General features: G+C 34.7%; 1 protein-coding gene across 1 annotated transcript in view; it reads left to right on the top strand.

Annotated features, from left to right (window-relative positions):
• Positions 1-9804, top strand: part of LOC142342957 (patched domain-containing protein 3-like) — a 109134-nt gene extending 99330 nt beyond the window's left edge. The window contains exons 9-10 of the mRNA XM_075394636.1: positions 799-960; positions 9370-9804. Coding sequence (XP_075250751.1) covers positions 799-960; positions 9370-9803 — 596 coding nt within the window. The 3' untranslated portion in view covers position 9804. The remainder of the gene's footprint in view (positions 1-798; positions 961-9369) is intronic.
• Positions 9805-22844: the final 13040 nt, after the last annotated feature.

Raw genomic sequence — 22844 nt, 5'->3', positions numbered from 1 at the left:
ATAGAGAGAGAGAGAGAGAGAGAGAGAGAGTGTGAGAGACAGACTAACAGACAGGGAGAAAGAAAGAAAAAAAGAAAGAAAGAAAGAGAGAGAGAGAGAGAGAGAGAGAGAGAGAGAGAGATGAGAAGGAGGGGGAGAGAGGGAGAGAGATATTTTAAACACACGAAATCTGATCATAAGTGGTTTTGAACTTACGGAAGGACTTCTTTTCAGGAGTGAAGCTCAAATGCACATTTAAATCTGATCAGAAAAAGTTTTCGAACGCATGGTGGTCTGATTAGAGGTATATTGTAAAGTATATTCTGTCGGGATAAATTGTTATTCATAAATATTAACCGCATATGAATTATGTATCACTTGATTCCGAAAAAAAAACATAATAAAAAATGAATGTCTCGGATCATGTTAAAAATGAATAATGCTCTTATCGGAGACAATTTCGTGCTCACGTAGGTCTAATAGGAGGCAATTTCAAGCACATGATAGTCTGGGCAAATTTTTGGAAATTACCAGGAGCATGGTCGCAAGAAAGTTTAGACGATGGCCTAGAACTTAATTGATCAGAGGTAAATTCGCTCTGGGACGGTCTAATCACATGTGATTTCGGTCGGAACCTCAAAATCTCTCAAAAGATTACTATCAAGTACCAAGAATGTGAAATAATGATGACAACAAAACAAGAACTATAGCGCCATGCGCATGGGGGGCTTAAAAGTTATATGACCGCTAAGCTGAGGGGCCCGCGGCAGAATAGATCCCTTAATTTTATCTATTGTGTACTGTTTTATTTTGTTCTAGTTGTGGCTATGATTGTGACCCTTGTGTTCATTCCCTGCCTCGTGATCTACTTCCTGGTGATTCTCTTCTTCCTGTCAGCCATGCTCTGTTCCATGGGACTGATGGGGGCATGGGGTCTCACCTACGCACTATCCACATACGTACAAATCATGCTCGGATTCGGTTGGTTAATCGCCTACCGGTTTTCCTTTCATTACGAGCCAGCGCTCGAGCCAAAGAACGTGAACCATTTGGTATTTTTTTACCGCTTTAAATCCACAAAGTGTATTTTAATACATGTAAAATGGGACCTTCCCGGTTGGGGGGGGGGGGGGGGGGGGGGGTGGGTTACTAATTGGTCGTTTACAAAGTCATTGTCTTTTGTCGCCAAATTGCAAAATTTAGCGTAATATTAATTAAAAGTAAGGGCACTGGCTCGTAATGTTGCAGATGGTTTCCTTAGTTGAGAGCTTAGAGTTTGACTTATAAAAAGACTGTGGTTGACCGATATTGGGTATGAAAAGACTTTGAAGCGAATTATAATCCGGTCGCGGCCATGTAACTTCTTAGTTGGGGCCAATTGCCCCACTACTAATTCAATATTCTTTTGATATAAAGCCTCATATGTAACCCATTTTTATATGTAAACCTACCAACATGTTCGCAGTCAGTTATCCTACAGCTATTATTTATAAATTTGCCCTTTTTGCTGGTATAAAAGCTGGCCTGATATGTTTTCAGGACCCTTCAAAAGAATTTAGCCTGAATATATGTAGGACTCTCAACGACGCCTGTAACAAATTTTAACCTCACTGACCTATATCGACGAGTGATTCAATGTTGCAAGAGCTTGCAGCGTGATAACCACTGCATTTCTTTGTGCCCCATTTCCCACGTTCAACTGACATTAGTATTTGTAGTTTAGGGTCATTCTGAGTTCTCGTTTAATGTGAGGTGGCTGTTTTTAGCTGAGCCACGCAACAACTATGTAGTCACCAACAAAGCTGAAAATGCCTATGCAAAAGCTAAGACAAGGTTTAAGTTTTCGGCTGCGAAACTCGTCTATTCTCCTGTGGCCTCTTTCTCGCACATATGAATCGAAAAGATTGAAAGGTTCTTGTGAGTGGGCCAAAAAACTTTCAAAAATTTTGCAATCATCTTGGTACTTGTACTTGCATGCGTTTTCTTGAAAGATTGCATATAAGACGCTAGCTAAATTTTTCAGTTTATCGTCAGTTACGTATATTTTAAAGTTGAGTCTTGGATGAGGCGGCGATTTGATATACTTTTAGACATAACCTTACCCTGTCATTGGCTTAGCAAAGTGGCCGCTTAAAATTTAATTGCAAATTACGCGTTAATCGTAACAAAAACATGTTAACGTTATGCGTGTAAAAAGAGAAATTAATCACAAACCCTTTGAAAAATTTGTTTTGCTTTCAAAACTTCTCTTCAGGACTTACTCGTGAGAACAATGAACATTGCTCAATTTGTTTTTTTAATAAACAACTGTACATTTTGCGGAAGGGATATTAGGCAAAAATTCATTTAGGCGAAAACATTTTTTTTAATACATTAGGCAAAAATTTTGAACTAAAATTTTGTGAACATTAGGTGAACATTAACTAAAACACTAAAAGGTGGTGCCTCAAATGTCACTTGACGCTATAAAATATTCAAAAGTCCATATCAAAAGTCTTTACAAGATAACAGCTCGCAAACCAACTACAACTACAATAGACGATGAGAAAGACGATAGAAGCAACTGATGAAGCAGGAGAAGCATTGGAGAAGCTAGAGACGACACGAGAAGTCCGAAGACGACCTGAGAAGTGAGCAGATGTGGTCTAAAAATGGAAAAGCCAGCAATAGACGAAAGAGCAAGACAAAGGAGTGAGACCAAAAGCGGTAGCCCTTGCTTGAAGAGTATAAGAGGTGCCTTAAAATCTTAACCAGTAGCCTAGTTAATCGTTCGGAAAATTTCTGATGAGGTAAATTATTGCCTTTTCTTCAATTTTTTCAGGATAGGCTGGATCAGTAATTTCTTAGACCACTCCGGATTAGTACTCTAGAGCTTGAACAGCTCCCTATTAGCTGAAACAGCTCAAATTAAGACTTTTTAAAAATAGGGTAAGTGCTTTGCAACTTTTTTTAATAGAATTAGTGTTACTGCAGAAACTGAAACTTTATTAAACTTTTTAGAGTAAGTGTTTGCAAATTGCAATATAGAAAAAGCGGTGCAATTTTTAACTTATATATGATACCTGTTTTTGCAACTTTTTTGACTGCTATTTTCAGTGCAATAAAAGCTAAATTAACTTGTTTAGGTTTAATCCGACTCCCGGGACGCCGGGTAATAAGAACAAAAGTTCAAAGTATTTCCTCCCTCAAGCCCCAAAAATAACCCTAGTCACAGAGATGAATTATCCCTTTGCCCACAAATGCGCACAGCCGCAAACAAGCACCCGCTTTCATCCTCCCTCAAACGATCCATATGAACCGTCCATCTCCGATGATAGCATAGATTTGGTTCTACAGATAGATTTTGGTTTAGATTCAAAAGACAACTCCGACAATGACAAAAACGAAACCGAAAATGGTACTAATTTTACTAGAGCCCAAAAAAGAGCCCTTAACTCAGGCACAAAAAGCCAAAGCCGCTAATAAACGTGCCACTGTAGAGCAACAAATCGTGAACACCAACTACCAACGAATCTCATGCGTTAATTTTGAGGGTGAGAGATCTCATCTAGCTGCTTTCGCTTATGCCATGATGAGACTTACTAACCAAAGAGACGCGGGAAGTGTAGGAAAAATGCCAATGAGAAATGGTTTTTCTGTAAAACGCAAAAAATAAAAAATCGTCCAAATTGCTTACACCACAAAACATCAAACAACGTTTCAAAAGTACAATATTAAAGTTAACAATAACACCAAAATCCCGGAATAATTAACCCATTGCTTCGTAATTACAAAAATCTTGCTAGACGTCAGCCTATGACATTTGAAGAACAACTAAACTAACATGGAATTAATCCCGAAAAGATTTTTAGATTCAGAAGCAGCGTAACAAATCCAGAAACAAGACTACTTAGAGTCCTTTTTAAAGATTAACCCCACGCAAAAAAGCAATCAAGAATGGGGTAATATAGTGCCTACAAAAATTCAATTGTTAATAATCAAAGCAGCAACCAAAAATAGTGCAATGCTTCGAATGCCAAGCACATGGTCACATAGCAACAAACCGTGGCAACGCCAAAAGATGTCCAAGATGCGGTGGACACCACCACATCAAGGACCGCAATCAAAATGAACCTTGCTTCGCAAAGTGCAATGAAAAGAACGGCGCTGCATGTAAAGGCTGTCCAAAATACAAAGAATCAAAACAACAAACACGCGCTGCGTCATATGCTGAGGCTCTGAAAACACAAACAGAAAACAAAGACAAAGAAAGGGCACAAAAATAGCAGGTGATGCTCAAACACAAATTGAGAAAAACATCGGAAGTATACTAACGAGTCAAATCAGCAAATTTGAAAACAAAATAGAGCAGATAACAAAAATTGCAAATCAGACTTAGAATTGACGTTCAGAGCCAAACTGACCAATTAAATGCAAATTTACAAAATTCAAGGAAAACATCAAAAAATAATGATATGTTAAATTTTAAAAGAAAAGAAACTGACAGTAGAAGAAAGAAGATGAGACAAAAACTAAATAAACTTAGTGACAACAGAAATGAAAACCATAACACTCAGCACTGAAACGAAAAACAACTTGAAATAACTTAAAACTATTTCCATTTAAAACTATAAAAATGATTAAAATACAAAAATTACACAAAACACTATTAGTCGCGCAACTAAACTGTTGTGGACTAAATAAAGATGAAATAGAAATAGATATATTAGATATACTTGAAAAACAAGAGCTGTGATAGCTTGCCTCAACAAAACCAATATAGGTAAGAAAAACCACCCAAACTTAGAAGGTTATACCTTAGCAGGAAATACTAAAAATAACCGTTTAGGATCTGCAATCTACATCAAACATAGATTAAATTACAAATTTATAGAAACGAAAACATATGAAAGTAAACAACGACAAGAGTTTATAACTATAAAATTACTAGGCCTCTACATAACAAACAACTAAGTATCACCACAACTAGAAAAAAAACTATAGGAACGGACCTAATCACAAAAATACCAAACAGCGAAGCTTACTGAATTACTGGTCACATCAAAATAAAACATCCCATGATTGGAGCCAATGAACTACTCACTAACAGAACAGGAAAAAAATGAACAATGGTCTGACGAGGAAAACTTTATAATACCAAATAATTACGAACCCATATATAAAGGTGTTGGAACAATAGATGTGCACCTAGCCAACTCTAAACTAACAAGCGTTTTTGATAATTTCTATGTCTTCAACGAAAACCCGATTGACAATAACCCAAATGTGAGCAGCTATAACACAGATACACCAATCCAATCACATAACAAAGTTAAGTGGGAAAAGTAAAAAAAAATCATATCTTGCGTAATTCAGATAACCTAGATAGGAACATAACTAACAAATTAGATTTAGCAAGAAACATAGACAAAATTACACAAAACATTCAAGCTGCATAAAAAATAGCACATATGCGAAGAAAACAAATAGCTTCAAACTACCCAATCAAAAAACTGACACGAGAAAAACATAAGTTAGAGAGAAAAAGAAACAAATTAGCAAGAAACGACGAAAGAAACACAACCCAACTCCAAATGATATGCAACAAGATCAATTTATTGAAAAAAGAAATATAGAAAATAAGTAATTAAAACACAACAAGAGAGCAAGTGCCACTACTTGACGAACTGAATCAAGCAAGAAAAGGTAATAACCTTTGGAAAGCTGCAAAAATATTACTCAACCAAAATCGGAAAAACAACGAAAATTTATGAATAAAAAATCAAGAAGCTGCAGATGCCTTCGCCGAAAAGAATTGAAAACAACAATCAAAATCAGCGAATCAGAAGCAGATAATGCAAAAGACCACAAGAGAATTGTCTCACTGAAAGTAAGAGAAACAAACTTCGAGGCAACCAATCTAAGTGAAGAAGAAAGAAAAGACACAGAAGTAAAATCTGCATCTCCTAAAAGTATAATAGGAAATCGGAAAAATACTGCACCAAGATATGACGGAACAAGCTATCGTGAGAAAACTATGCGAGAGCTTTGTAAATGAACACTTGTTAAATTACTGTGAAAAAAACCTGTTCGGAGATCATCAAAACGCCTACAGATCTGGCAGATGCACAACAGACAATCTTTTAACGCTAAAAGAAAAAGCATCGAAAAGTTTTAAATGGAAAGGGGCCACAGCTGCTGCCTTCTTAGATGTTGAGCAAACTTTTGACTCTGTATAGCACGAATGTATCCTAATCATTAACTTCAGGTTAACACATCATGGTGGATCAGAAAATGTGTTAGCAGCCTCCTAAGTGACAGAAAAATGGAATTAAAATACAACCAAGCAGTTTCCAAAAGCTTTGCACCCCAATTAGTGGTCCCCCAAGGGAGCATTATAAGCCCAATTGTGTTCATTATGTTTGCAAATAAACCGAATTATGAAGAAACATCAATTTCACAATATGCAGATGACATCGCCTTATACTACACATATGAAAAACAAAAGATAGCGACTAAACATCTTCAAATCGGAATCAAACACAAAAAAAGGTGGCGCGATAAACAGGAAATTCTCCTCAACGCGGAAAAAACCATATACAATATCATCACTAGACAAATACTGATCACAAACAAGATGTTAGGACTAGAATCAGAAGAATTTGACGTCCGCAAAGAGGCCTGAATTTTAAATTAGCCTGGACAAATCATGTAAACAAAATAGTCACAAAAATGCAACAAAGAATCAACACGCTAAGACATCTTAAAGCAAAAAAAACATAAAATCTATTCTTATTATGTACCTTTATAAATCATTGGTAAGACTACCATAAATGTATGCAAATGCAGCTTGGGCAAATGTAACAAAAACTGATCTCAACAAAAAACAAAAAGAACAAAATAAACCTGTAAGACTCGGTATATAACCTGCCAATGTGGATAAGTATAGATGAACTAAATCAAATAGGAAAAAGCAAGCAAAACAATCCAAAATTAACTCGGAATATCTTGCAGGGCTGTAAAACAAAATAAAGAAATAAAGAAACATATTAGGAACACATTTGTTAACTAGGAGCCAGAACAAAATGAACCAAACTCCTCTACAAAACATTTTTTAAAAATCAAACAACGGACGTCTTGGGGTATGACTCGAGACGTTAGCCAGAGTCATTCTAAAAGAAAAAAATAAAACGACAAAGTTAGTATGGAAAAGGAATAATCAAACAAAAAACAGAAACTCAGCCAAAATTCTAAAACCAAGGTGGATGTGGACGTCATGGCTTACGACTGGAGACGTTAGACGAAGTTATCAAAAATATTTAAAAAATAGTTAATCAAAGGAGAAAAAAGTAGATGCAGACGTCCTGGTATTTGACTCGAGACGTCAGCTGAAGCCATCAAAAACAGTAGCAAACTTTCCCGAAAATTCTAAATTAAAACAAATGTGGATGCCAATATCTTGGGGTATGAATCGAGACGTCAGCTGAAGCCATCAAAAACATTTAAATAATAGTCACAATTTTTCCTAAGAACTCAGTCGAAGGACAAAAAAGTGGATGCAGACGTCTTGGGGTATGACTCGAGACGTCAGCTGGATCCATAAAAAACAGTAGCAAACTTTCCCACAAATTCTAAATTAAAACAAATGTGGATGCCAATGTCTTGGGGTATGAATCGAGACGTCAGCTGAAGCCATCAAAAACAGTAGCAAACTTTCCCAAACACTCTAAATTAGAACAAAGGTGGGTGCGGACGTCTTGGGGTATGGCTCCAGACATTAGCTGAAGCCATCGAAGAAGTTAAAAAAGTGGTAAATTTTCCCAAAAAACACTAAGTTAAAGCAAAACCAATGTGGATGCAAAATACCTGGGATATGACTCGAAACCTTAGCTGACGCCATCCAAAATACACTGCTTGGGCTTAAACAATTGTTTTTTTTCCAGGACCCGACAAACCAAGAAGGGAGGAAAACCGCGACATGGTTATCAGTGTGGGAGACTAGACTGATCACGGGAATCAGTTTAGGTATTGAATCTGATCCAACTCCATGGTATCAGTAAGGGAGGGCAGTATGATTGTGGAAATTGTGCTGAGACCTTGATACTGGTCCCACACTCTAATTTCAGAGTATCAGTTAGAGAAGGCAGCATGATCGTGGGAATCAAGCTGAAGCCGTGATACTGGCTTCCCACTCTTTTCCCTCTTGAGAACAACCATTCATCCCCGCAAGGGCGAAAATACCCGCCTAAATAAGAGGCATAAACTACAAGCCTATTTGCTCTCAATGCACAAGCCAACTGTGTTTGCTCTGAAAGGGGGAACTGGCTGCCGGTGGTGCACTGAGGGTGCCTCTCTTTCTTTCTTTTCTTTCTTCTTCTCTGAAGACATAAATTCTTTTTTTCGCCATAAGAATCAAAGCCAACGACTCTTCACTGTACTCTCAGTGCACAACCGGTTGCTTTTCCTCTGAAAAATGGGTCTGACTGCGGGAGGTGCTCTGGGGTTGCTTCCTTCTTTCTTCTCTTCTCTCTCTCTCGCTCTTACACTCCTTCGTTCTCTCTCTCTCTCTCTCTCTCTCTCTCTCTCCCTTTAAAGTTTCCCTCCCTCTGTCACTCCCTTTTCTCTCACTCCCAGGCTTCCTCCATCATTCCACGAATACAAAGACCCCTGAAACCCCACGCCCAAAGTCTCATCAAAACCAATCTCACTGCCTCCATCCTCCAGGCAATTATTTAACATAAACCACCAGAAACCAACGAAAATACCAAAACAAATGCAAACCAAACTGAAAGCGCTGCTTAAAAGATGGCGTAAACTACCACCTGAGAAATCGCAATGAGCAGCTTACTGCTAATTGAACACAATAATCATCATACAAGATAACAGCCCATAAAAATAAAATTGTCGCTATTTGAGGCAACATTTCTTTGAATTTTCTTACGCCACGCAGCTCTAAACTGTTCAAGATTAAGCAATGAATTGTTTAATCATTTTTTCCAATCTAGCTTTAGTATTTGTTTTGCCAAATACGTTTGCCCAAATGTTAGCAAAGAGTATTCTAGTTTGCAAAATAGTATATTTTACATTTGCTTTGTTTATTAATTCTGATGTAAAGACAATTGTTTTGCACTTTTGTGTACTTTATAACGTCAAGTGGATTTTGCAGTCCCGCATTGAGTGTTTAATTTGGCATTCGCCTAATTTCCACGAAAATTTAGTTCAAAAATTTTTGCCTAATGGATACAAGAAACGCGTTCGCCTTATCCAGTTTTTGCCTAATAGCCTGTATAGGATATTGGGCGAGCACGTTTCTTGTATCCATTTGAACGTGTATCCATTAGCATGTGCACCGTAAAGTTTGTTAATATATTGCTATAGAACATGAGATTATTCGTAATTTGGACATTTTAGGTTTGTGCATTGATTATATGGCACACATTGCACGTGGCTATATGGTTGCTCCCGGAGACACCCCAAAGGAAAAGGTTAAACACACTTTGTCAACCGTCGGAGTTGCAATGACAAACGCCCTCATTACATCAATTCTCGGAATCGTGATGTTAAACGAAGCTGGAAGCTTCGCAAACCGATCTTTTTTCAGAGCTATGTTTGTCATATTTATAAGCAGTTATGTGTTTGGCGTGTGGTTGTTACCAGCGCTGCTATCGCTTACAGCTCCTATGATTTCGAGAAGCAACAGTTGTGAAAGTGGACCTCAAGGAACTGGTCAAGCTGGGTCTTGCAGGGATGCAGCAGAGGATGACGGGATCTTGCAGACCTCGACAATAAACAGCGCCGTGGCAACACCTGAGTGTGATAAACCTCTTGCTGATGAAACTCGATAAAAGGGAGGCGGGTTTCAAGATCTGTTTCTTCTACCTCAATAGATTCAATTAAAGGCATTCAATTATTGCGAGCTATGAAAACGCAATAATTGAATGCACTCTTTGTCAAAAACTTTTTTCGAGCTCTGATTGCCTTGTTTTACGTAAATACACCATTCACACATCAGGAACACAAAGCATGAAAAGTTAGCTAGTTTGGTCATATTTTTTCCCCTGTATCTCGAGACACCGACTTATAATAATACTGACACCAAGCCAACTCGTAGATAAAAAGAGACCCGATATTAAAGAAAAAGTAGCCGTATAAATATTTAAATGTGGATGAAGAAACAGATCTAATTGCACACTTCTCAATCGACAGAGCAGATTTCGTAATATTGATTATGTTGTATATTAAAAAATAATTGTTTATTTTTATTGTATATTTTTTTAAGTCAAATTAAACAACATGATAAGCTTTCTGCTGGCAAAAAAAAGAGGTAACTATCATATTAGTTGCCTGTTGCCTATTTCAATTTACCACTAAAAAAGCTAATGTTTTTCGCCTAAAGAAAAGGAAACCCAATAATAACTTTCAATCAGGTGTCAAAAACCAAACGCTTGCCAAGAATGAAGCCCGGGTATGTGAAGACGGGTTTGTTGATCTGAAGTGTGCTATACACTCAGTAACATTACTTGATAATCTTAGTGCTAAATTGATAAGTACAATATAGTGCGTGAAACACAAAACTGATTTGGACAAAGTCCAATATAACATGTGAACAATTTAGTAGTTTTAAAAACCTACTAATTTAAGGTCACAAACTTGACTGACAATACCATGACGTGATGATATCACGCCAGTTTGAGAATACCAAAATACCCCTGATGACTTTGCCGAAACCGTTATCTCTATCCAATAGGATACTAGAGGAACACGTGTCCACAAGTATAAAAGGAGCTGGCACGCTCAACCATCAACACTTTTTTGGTCTCCGATAGCTTTTGATTTGAAGCATACTCCTGTGTCTTTCCCTTTTGCATAATTCTCAACTTAATTAGATAACTTAAACATAGAATGCCTTGTGACAAGTTCTTAAATCAAGTACTCTTGATCATAAAATATTAGTTGAGCTCGATTTTGGAAATGGAGTATGTCTAACTTAACTTCTCTTAATTTTAACAACTCTACAGTTTAATTTAGAAGAGTTCAACCTGTGCTAATTAGTGCTATTCAAACCTCGTTAATTAAACTGTTCTATTTTTCATGCTTTGTTCATATATAATGCTGTTCAACATAATTCAATAATCCATATTTGCAATTTAATTTTCTATAATACTTAACTATCTATCATGAGTAGAACTATGGTTTGAACTCTCAAATTATATATGTAGTCCCACGATTAACCGGCGCATAAGTATCTATAGTACGGACCAGCAGTGTAAAAGTTGGCCCCACAGAGGCAGGTCAACTAAGAGCGTTTTGCTAATCAAGTTTTACTTCTTAAGTGATTATAGGCTTTCTCATCTAATAAGGCTAAGCAAAATCAGTTAATAGAGAGCTTTCTAAATTGATTTTCATTCAAATTGTTCGAATCGTGTTCCCAACATAGCTAAACTTAGTCTCCTTACATCGAAATAAATATCTTTTAAATAATGTCTACCAGGCCCAGTTCCAGTACTACCTCAGATCCCACCTGCACCTGAAACTCTCATAGCCCATCCAATCCATCAACTTGTATCATTCTCAGTGAGCGATCTTAGTAAATATGCTACTTCCATTTGGAACTGTAGAAAAAATCCTGTTTCATTAGGAACTAGGCCTACGGCAGCCAACACATAGACAAGCTTTGATAAAAAATAAAAGATCTCTTTTCAGCTCATTTTGAATTGATTCAACACTAGAATGGTTTAAAGGTGGGTTTACAGACACTACAAACATGAGTACTCTAAAAAAATTTATTAAAAGATTCACAGACGGTCGACATCAGTTCATATTTAGACTTCATGTTGAGAATACATACAGACAGGAAAGAGAACTAAAAAAGAACAATCTACATAGAATAATCTACCCCCCTTGGCAGCCCAAGTTTTTATTTTACTCTCTTTGGCGTAAAATAAAAACTTAACACGATTTTGGAAATGGAATTTGTCCAGCTTAACATCTCTTAAAGTTTATCTAAGTTACAGTTTAACTTAGATTATTTCAACCTGTGCTAACCAGTGCTATTTAAACCTCGTTAAATTAACTAGTGTATTTTGCATGCTTGGCTCATTTTTGATGCTGCTAATATAATTTATTAATCCATATTTGCAATTTAACTTTCTTTAATATTTATTAATATGCCAAGAAAAGAACTATGAGTTGAGTTGTCAATTTATACATGTGGCCCCGTGTTTAGACCGGCGTTTAAATATCTATAGTATGGACCAGCAAGGTAAATGGTGGTCCCAGGGAAACAACTAACAAAGTTTTAATAATCAATTTATACTTATTAAATTATTAGAAGCTTTCTCATCTAATAAGGCTGAGCAAAATCAGTTAACAGATAGCTTTCTAAAATAATTTTAATTTAAATTTTTCAGACAGTGTTTGTCACTTAGTCTCTCTACATCGGAGTAAATTTCTTTTAAATGATGTCTACGAGCTCCATCTCCCAGTACTACCTCAGCTCCAACCCCCACCTGGAACTCCCATGAACCATCCCAAACTTCAGTATGAATCATTCTCAGGCAACGATATTAATAAGGATGCTGCTTTCATTTGGATCTCTTTAGAGAAAAAAATACTCTTTTCATTAGGAACTAGGCCTGCGGCACTCGCCACATAGACAAGCATTGATATCAAGAAACAATCTCTGTTCTGCTCATTTGAACTGATACAACACAAGAATGGTTTAAAGTTGGAGTTAGAGACACTACAAACAGGAATAATCTAAAAATGATTTATTAAAATATTAACAGACGATTGAGATCAGATCATATTACGACTTCAGGTTGAAAATACATTCAGACAGGAAGGAGAACTAATATAGAACTGTCTGCATAAAATAAAATGTGGAGTTGATAAAGGCTGGCCAGGGAAGATAACCTCAAGTTTTACTGGTGATGTGAATATACAAAAGCAAGGAGAAAATTAACAAAGATAATGAAGTAAAAAAATATAGATATTGCTATAAGAGGAATAAGACCCCAAGGCTTACGTGCAAAGCTCACGAGAAAATTTTTGCAGAACCTTCCATAACAGGGACTAAGTCTGTTGATCACTTAGTCATAAAGGACTTAATTTTATCTGTAAAAACGAAATCTATTGAAGATACAGAATTAGATAAACTTAAAACACATGAGCACAAAATTAATTACCTAATCAATCTTTCAAAAGCAACGAAGTAAATGCTATTGATATTTCTAGGACAATAGATCCAAAACTAAGCGGAAGACCTAATAGTTATGAATTCTAAAATTTTTGCCGAAATATTATTCATTCTAACTCTACGTGCACAAAGAAATAAACAGACGATAGCGTTAATTAACTGAGAAAAAATTGATAGCTTTTTCTAATGATTATAGAAAGAAAAACAGAAGTAACTCAAGATATAATGTTCCGAGAAACCAAGGCTATCAACCAGGAGGTGGTTACTTTAACTAGGATCCAAGATTCAACAAGCTTAATTATCAACAACACAAAACCTCTATTGGCAATTACGGCAATAAGTCCACTCAACCATATGAACAAACCTTCTCTCAGCAAAATACATATTGAAATATGAACTAAATCTTGAACAACAATTACCACAACAGCAACATCTACAGCTGCAAAAAGGCACTAGCTTTTTTGTACCAAATAGAAGTAACAATCTAAAACAAAGACAATCAAAACAATATAAAACATCAACCAAATCAAATAAGTTTTGCTGAAGGTGATTTTGAATACGAAAATGTGTAACGGACTTCTTTTGTTTTTACTATTAAAATCTCAAAACGCTTTCTTAGAAGGTAGGACTAAATCAGGAATATACATCAGCTTACACTTTTTTGCCACCGTAGACACTAAAAAAGAGTAGTTTAGAAGTAGATTTCATGGTTGATCCAGGATAAACTTGCACTATCATCGATCATCCTACATAACTTTCTCTAGTAAACCTTGGACAAAACTTGAAACTAGAAAGTACAAATTCAGATTCAAAAACATACAATGGTTCATCGGTCAGAATGGTTGGATACTGGACTATTCAGTCCAGTTTTTGAAACCAACTGTAACTATACAGTCCTCCATAAAATATTTGTTTCTAAAGAACAAACGTAAAATATAATAGCTATTGACTTCTGGCATTTATTCCTAATGGCACTTAACTTCGGTATTCCTGCAGTAGAAGTAAGGACTAACAAGAATCTAATTTTCAATTGTTCACTTAACAATGAGAACAACTATTCATACATAATTAAATTGGTTGCTTCAACTGATCTTTCCACAAGAGAAAAGTGCGCAATTGCATAAGCAAAAGCATTCTGATGATACCATATTTCCACCAGAAGCATATTTCATGCCTCATGTTAATATAGCATAAACTGAATCAGTTTTTATAGGCAGTATTTGTCCAAAATTTGAAGATTTTCTACATTTATTGAGGGAGAATCAAAAGAAACACCCTATACAAAAAATAGATGAATTATAAGACGCGTTTTGTGTAACATAACCGACAAACTTATACAAAGATCCCACACCAAAGCTGTGAGTTTTTAAACACAATAATGAATGAAAGTGAGGACTATAACTGTTGCTGCATATTGAACACAGCAGTAAAGTTTTTAAAGAAGGACAGCAATTTTCAATGTAAATGTTTTATTGCATACAGACACGTTCGTAGCCAATCTTTATTTGTCTCTAATATGCATCTAATGTCCACATTATCATCAGATGCAGAAACAAAAGGAGGAAAAAGCCATTTTCAAACAAATATCCTCCTTAAAGGACTTCTGTAAAAGTAGATACTGTAATACAGTTGAAAAAATAATACTCAGAGTAGATAATAAATTATTAGATATGCTGGTTGCCAGAGCTAATCACATTGAGAAACCAACAATTATTATAATCAAGACAACACTACTTGCTTTGAGAAATCACGCACTAGGACTAAATCTACGCTGGATAGCAATGCAAAAAACCTTGTGGCCTGGACGGAATGGGATGGCAAGAGGTATCTTCCCTAATTGAACAAATGATTATGAACTCAGAAATAATTATCTGTGTTTATACAAGCTAAAACATTTTTGGCAAACTGCAAAAAGTGGAAATCAATACAGTTGAACAAGAAAAAGCACTCGAGATTAAAGAAAATGGATTAAAAGAGAAGTGCAAAAAAACATGAAAGAGACTTAGCCTTAGGTTTTTCAACCGAAACTATAAAACTAAGTAGACATCAGTCAATGACCAGTTTCCTAATCCTAAGTTTAAAGATGATCTTCAAAGCAACCAAATTATAAATGAAGCCGTTAGTGAACTTCTAATCAAACAAAACACATACAATTCAAGACATAAAATTTCTAAAGATTTTTACTGATAACTTTGAATTCACACCAAGTGACATGACTGATGACAAACTGATGAGATAAATTATAAAAACTAACGGAAGTGTTAATCCAATCAGAGATCTAATTGAAAAGGATGACATGAATAGTTGGTTTGTTAACCCTGTTATCATTCTACCTAAGAAGGGCTACGTGGAGCTAGCCATTGGTGCTAGATAACTTAAATCCAGGACAGATATAAGTAACTCCAGTTGGCCCTTTGAACGCTCTATTGACACGAAAAACTGGAACTGTTTTTAAAAATTGTGACTTATTATCAGCTTATAATCAGATTACACTAACTGAGGATACACAAAAGGTTAAAAGGTTTATTGTAGGAGGAAGACAATACACCTATTAAGTATGATTTTTTGGTCTTAGACCAATACCCAGCTTCTACAGCAAAATAATGCGCTATTCATTTGGCCCCTTAAAAAATTTAAATATGCCAAATAATACCTGCACGATATTTTTTAAAGGCAAACTATAAAAGAGAAAAGTTTACAATATTAACAGAGTGTCACTACTCGTTTCAAAAAGCAAACATTAAAGCAGCCCATGATAATAAAGGTTCTTTTTAAGGAAAGTGAGATTCTTAGGACTTTTTTTATATGAAAACGGATTATCTCCTATTACTTCACGAATAGATGATAAAAAAAATCTAAAAGCTTCAGAATCAAAAAGAGAATTTTTCAGAATTCCAGAAGTGATGGGTTTCTATCAAACTTACACTTCAAATTTTCAAATAGTTGCAAAACTTCTCTATTTCAAATGGTCACCAGAACACGAAGAAAAATTCAAGGACCTTAAAAAAGGATTCTCTCATGACATTTCTAACGCGTTTCCTTATAACGACTAATCACTTCAAATAAAAACCAATTCATTTAAATTAGGAACAAGTGGAGTTCCTATACAAAATTTCCTTTAGAGAAAACATATGATGTTATCAAATTCGAGAGTTTTTGCTAACATTGAACAAAAGATGTTCACTCAACATAGAGAAATATGCGGAATAATATCTGCTTTCCAAAAACATGAACTTAATTTTATTGGCTCTCCATCGCCCTTCTATCTTTTTTGTGATCATAGACCAATCCTATATTTAAGCTCATGAGGAGGACAAATGTCACATCGTTTCTTTAAATATTAAGTAGTTATAACTAAGTTTCAAAACATTCAAGTTATATACACTGAAGATAAAACTTAAGCGCTCCCTGACATTTTTAGCCGAAACATTTGTGGAACCATTAGAGGAAATGTAGGATACGCAATGTGTGACAAAACCGACAAACCTATACAAAGATTGAAAATCAAAACCAATGCTTAGTTCACAAACATACTATTAAGTGACAGTAAGAACTATAACAGTTGCTTCATATTGAACACAGAAGTAAACACTTTATAAGAAGGACAGAAATTTCAGCGTTAATTCTGTATTAGATACATTGAGTTTCGAACTCAATCTTTGTTTGATTCTATTATGCCTATAGCTCACACAATATCATCGGATGCAGAAATGAGAGAAGACTTTGCCAATACCATTCCCAAATGACTACCCTCATTAAATGACTAATGGAAATGTAGAATCTACAGTAAAGGTAGAACAATATCATTCAAAGAAGAGAATATGTTAGTTTATAAACTGATCACTAGAGCTAATCACTTTGAGAAACCAACAATCGATGCAATCGAGACAACGCTGCTTTCTGATAGAAATCACGCAAGTCTACCTTTCATAGCAATGTCAAAATAGATAGTGGATAGACGGAATGGACTGGAACGAAGTATCATCTTTAATGGAATGTATATTTGGGAACTCATGTGTAATTATCTATGTAATTACACGCAAATAAAGTATTGACAAACTTCAAAGAGTAGAAGCCAATATATTTGAACAAAAAAAAGAGCTCGAGATTTTTGAAAATGAGTAAAAGGAGAAATGCAAAGAAGATGAAAAAGATTTAGCAAACCGAAACTAAAGATTTATGAAGACCTAAAGTCAATGGCAGGTTTCCGAAGCTTACAGATAAACTGCAAAGAAATTGCACTTTAGAAAAAACAGTTAGTGACCTTTCAATTAAGCAAAACAAAATTACAGTTCAAGACAAAGAAAATCCAGAGAGATTTTTAGATATATTTGATCTCACACAAAATGAATTGACTGATGACGAACTGCAGGATTTAAAACTTGACGACAATGAATTTTGTTCACACCATACATATGATAATGGTAGAATTAAACATAAGTTTCATCAACCCTTAAAGAAAAATTCTACTTTTAGGAAGCAACGTCCTAGCAAAGTACCCAATCATTTCAGAGTAAAACTAGAAAAATTAACTTGTTATCGTAGTACCTAGTTAGGACTATGTGAAACTACTCATTGATGCAAGATACATTAAATCTTTGATAGATATAATTAATTTTAGTAGGCTCATTGGAAAACTAAATGTTCTAATTACTCAAATGACTGGAAACTTATTTATAGGTAGTGATTTATCATCAATCTACAATCAAGTATCACAAACTGTGCTTGCACAAAAATGATAAATAAACTTTTTGTAGGAGGAAGAAAATACATCTATTAAATAGGATGTTATGATCTCAAATAATTACCTACTTGCTGCAGCAATGTTATGCGCTATGCGTCAGCCCCCTTATGAAAAGTAAACATGCCATAACATTCATAGACAAAACTTTATTACAGGCAAAACATAAACGAAAAATGTTTACAGTTGTAAGTGATTGTCACTCATTGGTTCGAAATGCAAACCTTAAAGCAGCCTTTGAAAGAAAGTGTTTCCTTTAAAAGTGAAATTTTTAGGATGGATGTTATATCTAAAGACGGATTTTATCCTATTGCTTGACGCATAGATAATATTAGAAATCTAAAAAACCCGAAATCAAAAACAGAATTTTTCAGATCTTTAGGAATGATGGGTTTCTATCACAGGTACGATCCAAATTTTTAGATAAATGTTGAACCTCTGTATAACATAACTGAGAATACGACCACCCTGAAATGGTTACCAGAACGCGAGGAGATATTATTGAGCCTCAAAAAAAGACTCTGTCATGACATTTCTAAAGCGTTTCCTTCTTAAGATTCTCCATTTCAAAAGCATGCCAATTCATCTAACTTAGGAACAGGTTGCTTGCTTATACAAGATTTTCCTTATAGAAGACGTATGCTTTCAGCAATTTCGAGATTATCTGAAAGATGTTCACTCAACATAGAGAAAAATGCGGAGTAATATCTGCATTGTAAACATATGAATATAACGTCCTTGGCTCTTCATTTCTCATTTATCTCTTTTGTGATTACAGACAAATCCTATTTTTATGATGACGAGAAGGACAAATGTCACATCATTCTTTCAATGTCAAGTAGTTATAAGTAGGTTTCAAAAGTTGCAAATCATATACACTGAAGGAAAAACTTTAGCGCTCCCTGATATTCTTAGCCGAAACATTCGAAACATTCAAACCATTAGAGGAATTATGGGATACGCTATGTGTGACATGACAGACAAACCTAAACAAAGATGCAACATGGAAAATTTCGCTGAGATAGCAAACACAATCGGAAGCGAGGATTATAGAAGTTGCTTCATATTGAACACAGTAGTAAGCAATTTACAAGAAAGACAGCAAGTTCAAAGTAAACCTTGTATCAGATAGATAGGTTTTTGTACCCAATGTATATTTGATTCTAATATGCCTATAGCACACAAATATCATCCGATGCAGAAATGAGAAAGGGTTCTGCCAATACAAGTTCCAAGTGAATACCATTATTAAGGACCATTGTAAAAGTAGAAACTGCGTTAATGGAGAAATAATAACTTTCAGAGTAGATAATAAATTAGTGTACAACCTAAAGTGCTAATCACTCTGAGAAACCAACAATTGATAGAGTCAATACAACGGTAATTGCTATGAGAAATCGCTCACTAGGATTAAATCTGCGCTGCATTGCGTTGCCAATATAGCTTGTGGCTTAGAAGCAATGGGCAAGAAAGTGATATCAGCCCTAATTGAACAAATATACAAGAAGTCAGGAGTAATTATCTATGTGTTCACAAGCAATTGCGATATTGACTAACTGCAAAAAGGAAAAAACAGAAGGTTCAAACAATAAAAAGTGCTCGAGATTTTAAAAAATGAGTTTTTAGAAAAATGCAAAGAAAATCAAGGAAATTTTTCCGCAGATTTCCCAACCGGAGCTAAATAATTATGCCAACCTGAAGTCAATGACCAGTTTCCTAAGTTTACAGATAAACTACGAAGCGACCGAATTATAAACAAAACAATTAGTGACCTTCTAATTAACTGAAACACAAATACATTTCAAGACAAGAATTTTTAGATTAATGACAATGACATTTAATCACATCTTAAATGTGATTTTGGTGGAACTAAACATGAATTCGACCTACCACTAAAATCACGCTACATTTAAGAAACAACGTCCTAGCAAAACACCCATTCTTCTCAGAGATAAACTAGAAAAACTAAAGGATGAATTAATCCACGCAGAAATAATCAGAGAGTTGAAAGAAAACAATGATATTAGTAGATATTTTGTTAACACTGTTATCATACTACCTAAGAAGGACTATTTGAAACGAGTCATTGATGCTAGATACTTTTTTCTATGGCACATACAAGACAACATAAATAGTCGACACTTTATTTCAAGCAAAAAATAAACAAGAAATGTTTAAAATAGAGAAAGAGTATCACGCATTGCTTCGAAAGGCCAACCCTAAAGCAGTCCTTGATAAAAAATCCTTTTTTTAACGACAGTGACGTGACATTCGTAGGACATGTTATATCTAAAGACGGATTACTAGATTACTATCTAAGCAGAACAATATCTGCATTACAAACTTATGAATTTTATGTCATTGGTCAATCTTTTTTGTTGTGATCGTATACCAATGCTATATTTATATATAAACATATATATATATATATATATATATATATATATATATATATATATATATATATATTTTTATATATATATTATATATATATATACCAAATATCAAGTGTATATAATTATGTTTCAAAACCTGAAAATTATATACATTGAAGGCAGAAATTTAGCGTTCACTGATTTTCATAGCCGAAATATTATCCTGGCAGATCTTAAATTTATTCGACTAGACTGAAATGTTACATAAAGGACATAAAGTTACATAATAAAGGAAAAAAGTTTTTCAGAAATGTAACCACAATAGAATTGCAACCACTAATGACTAATGTTTAATTATTGCTCAAGTCGAAGGTTAAAGAAAGAAACTATATATTTTGGATGATGTAAAGGAATTTAGCGTAGAATATGCAGCAGGTTATATAGATGATCAGTCAATTTTTTTATTGTCTTTCTGATGACATACAAAAAAAATATGAAAAAGGTAACCTCAGGACTGACCAGTGAGTATGATTATCACTACTATTCCGACATAGAAGAAACAGTTGAAATAAGTAAAGTCAGAGAAGGCTATCTTGAGCAGGATTGGTTAACCTTGTAGAAGATAAAATTGAAAAACACTTACAGAACAATTAGATTCTGCTAAAGCCGATTGTTTTAGAAGTTCAAATTTTTTAAGAAAAACATCAAACGAGTATGCTTTTCGAATTTCCACTCAAACATATAAATTATGATATCGGAAAATACAGACTTTTCAGAAAATGCCAATTTTAACGCTTCAGAAAATGTTATTTGCTTAGATAATCCACTTACGAATTTCAGTTCACTCAGACTGTATCTGAAAACGAGTACCGAGAAGAACGATTAAATTGGGCGACGTATCACGAAATTCAAAGTATGGAGATTGATCTACCAATGGCTAAATATGGTGAACAGATTTTAGTTCCCAATGTGGGATACTAAACTTCAGACATATGTGTAAACAACATTAAATAAAGAATGCATGTTTTCATAACCTTTATATATTCAACATTGAATACATAAAGGTTATGATGATGTGCGATATATATAAAGGAGCAGTACCTTGTTGAAAATCATGGTCTCGAAAACGCGAAAACTATTTTTCTGAAAGAATTACTAGATCTCTTTTTTCCTCATGCAACCAAAGCATAAACAACTACCTTAGACTCCTGTGAAGAAGTAATGTTAAGGGCATTACAAACATATAAGGGCTTCCTGAGAGTATATTTATCTGATCGAATTTTGGCCTTTATATTTATGCACAAATTTTGTGAATTTTGTGAACTGTTTTTGGTTCAAATTGGTCTTTTTTAAAACTAAGTTTCAGATATCACAGCAACAATAACAGCACATAATAATAACGGCTAAGCATTTAAGAAAAAAGGTAATGAGACAAAAACATTTTATAAATTGTAAACTAAAGAATTAAAAATGGTTCATATTTTTTGAAGGTTGTAGATATTTAGATGTGTGAAGGAAAAAAATTACTGAGCCACAGAGTATCTAATTTTCAGAGTTAGGCTGGGCAAAAAGCGCATTGTTTTTATTTAACAATTTAGCAGATGAATTATTTGAATTATGCAAGATATTTGAGAAGAGTAAGTTATTGTGCAATTTTGAAATGAATTGTGCGGTGGAAGATTGATTGGCAGGTCAGAATCACAATTTTGATGCAAGCGTACACGCCTTGCATAAATGGCATTAAAAGTAGAGAGATAAAGTGTTGATAATTGTGTAGCAGCGTTCTGCTCTGCGAGTAATTTTCTATTTTGAAACAAACGTAAGTGCGATGCATGTTTGTTAATCCGATTAGGGGAGTTTTTTCTACATTACTGTTTAATAGTGATTTTCTATGCAGCTGCATCTTTATGGGTCAAGCGCAACACTCGGTGCAAGAATAATGTTCAAAACAATGGCAATTTGTTCAATTGAATTTTTGGTATTGAATTCCTCTACGGGTTTATGTTTTGAAAAAAGTTTATTCAAATGATTACCCTGGATGGCTTTAAAATTTTATATATTTTTTATATATAAATTCCTCGTCGCAAGCAGATGTAATTTTATCTGGTTGATATGAATTTCTAGATATAAACCAACTAGACCCATTTTTGAAACCGATAAATGTTTGATTTCCAATTGAAATGTTAATAAGCGATCAACTCAACGAAAGAGAGAACTATTATTTGAGTGATTAAAGCGATGTTCTTGACGATTAGATAATAAGACTTGATGGTCTGTATTTGTGGTAAACTCTTTACCAAAAAGTTAGTTTTCAAAATAATCAATACACCAAGCTATCCCAATTACATCCAATTCATTTATGATACAAGGTTCATGGTTGCAAATGAGAAATATAGACGCAAAAAACAGGTTTCCGCCCTTCTACTGCAAACTGTTGAACAGCTGCTCCAAGTCCGGAGCGAGAAGTGTCGGTTTTGACTCGTGTTTCGAGTTGCGGAGGATTATAGTGTTTGTTTTCTGTATTGTGCAAAATGATTTTTTATGGAATTAAAGTGTGTATTATAAACTTATC

Source organism: Convolutriloba macropyga, chromosome 7 (genome assembly GCF_964194025.1).
Source record: "Convolutriloba macropyga chromosome 7, txConMacr16.3, whole genome shotgun sequence".
Taxonomy (NCBI): Eukaryota; Metazoa; Xenacoelomorpha; order Acoela; family Convolutidae; genus Convolutriloba; species Convolutriloba macropyga.
This window is presented reverse-complemented; position numbering and strand designations above follow the sequence as displayed.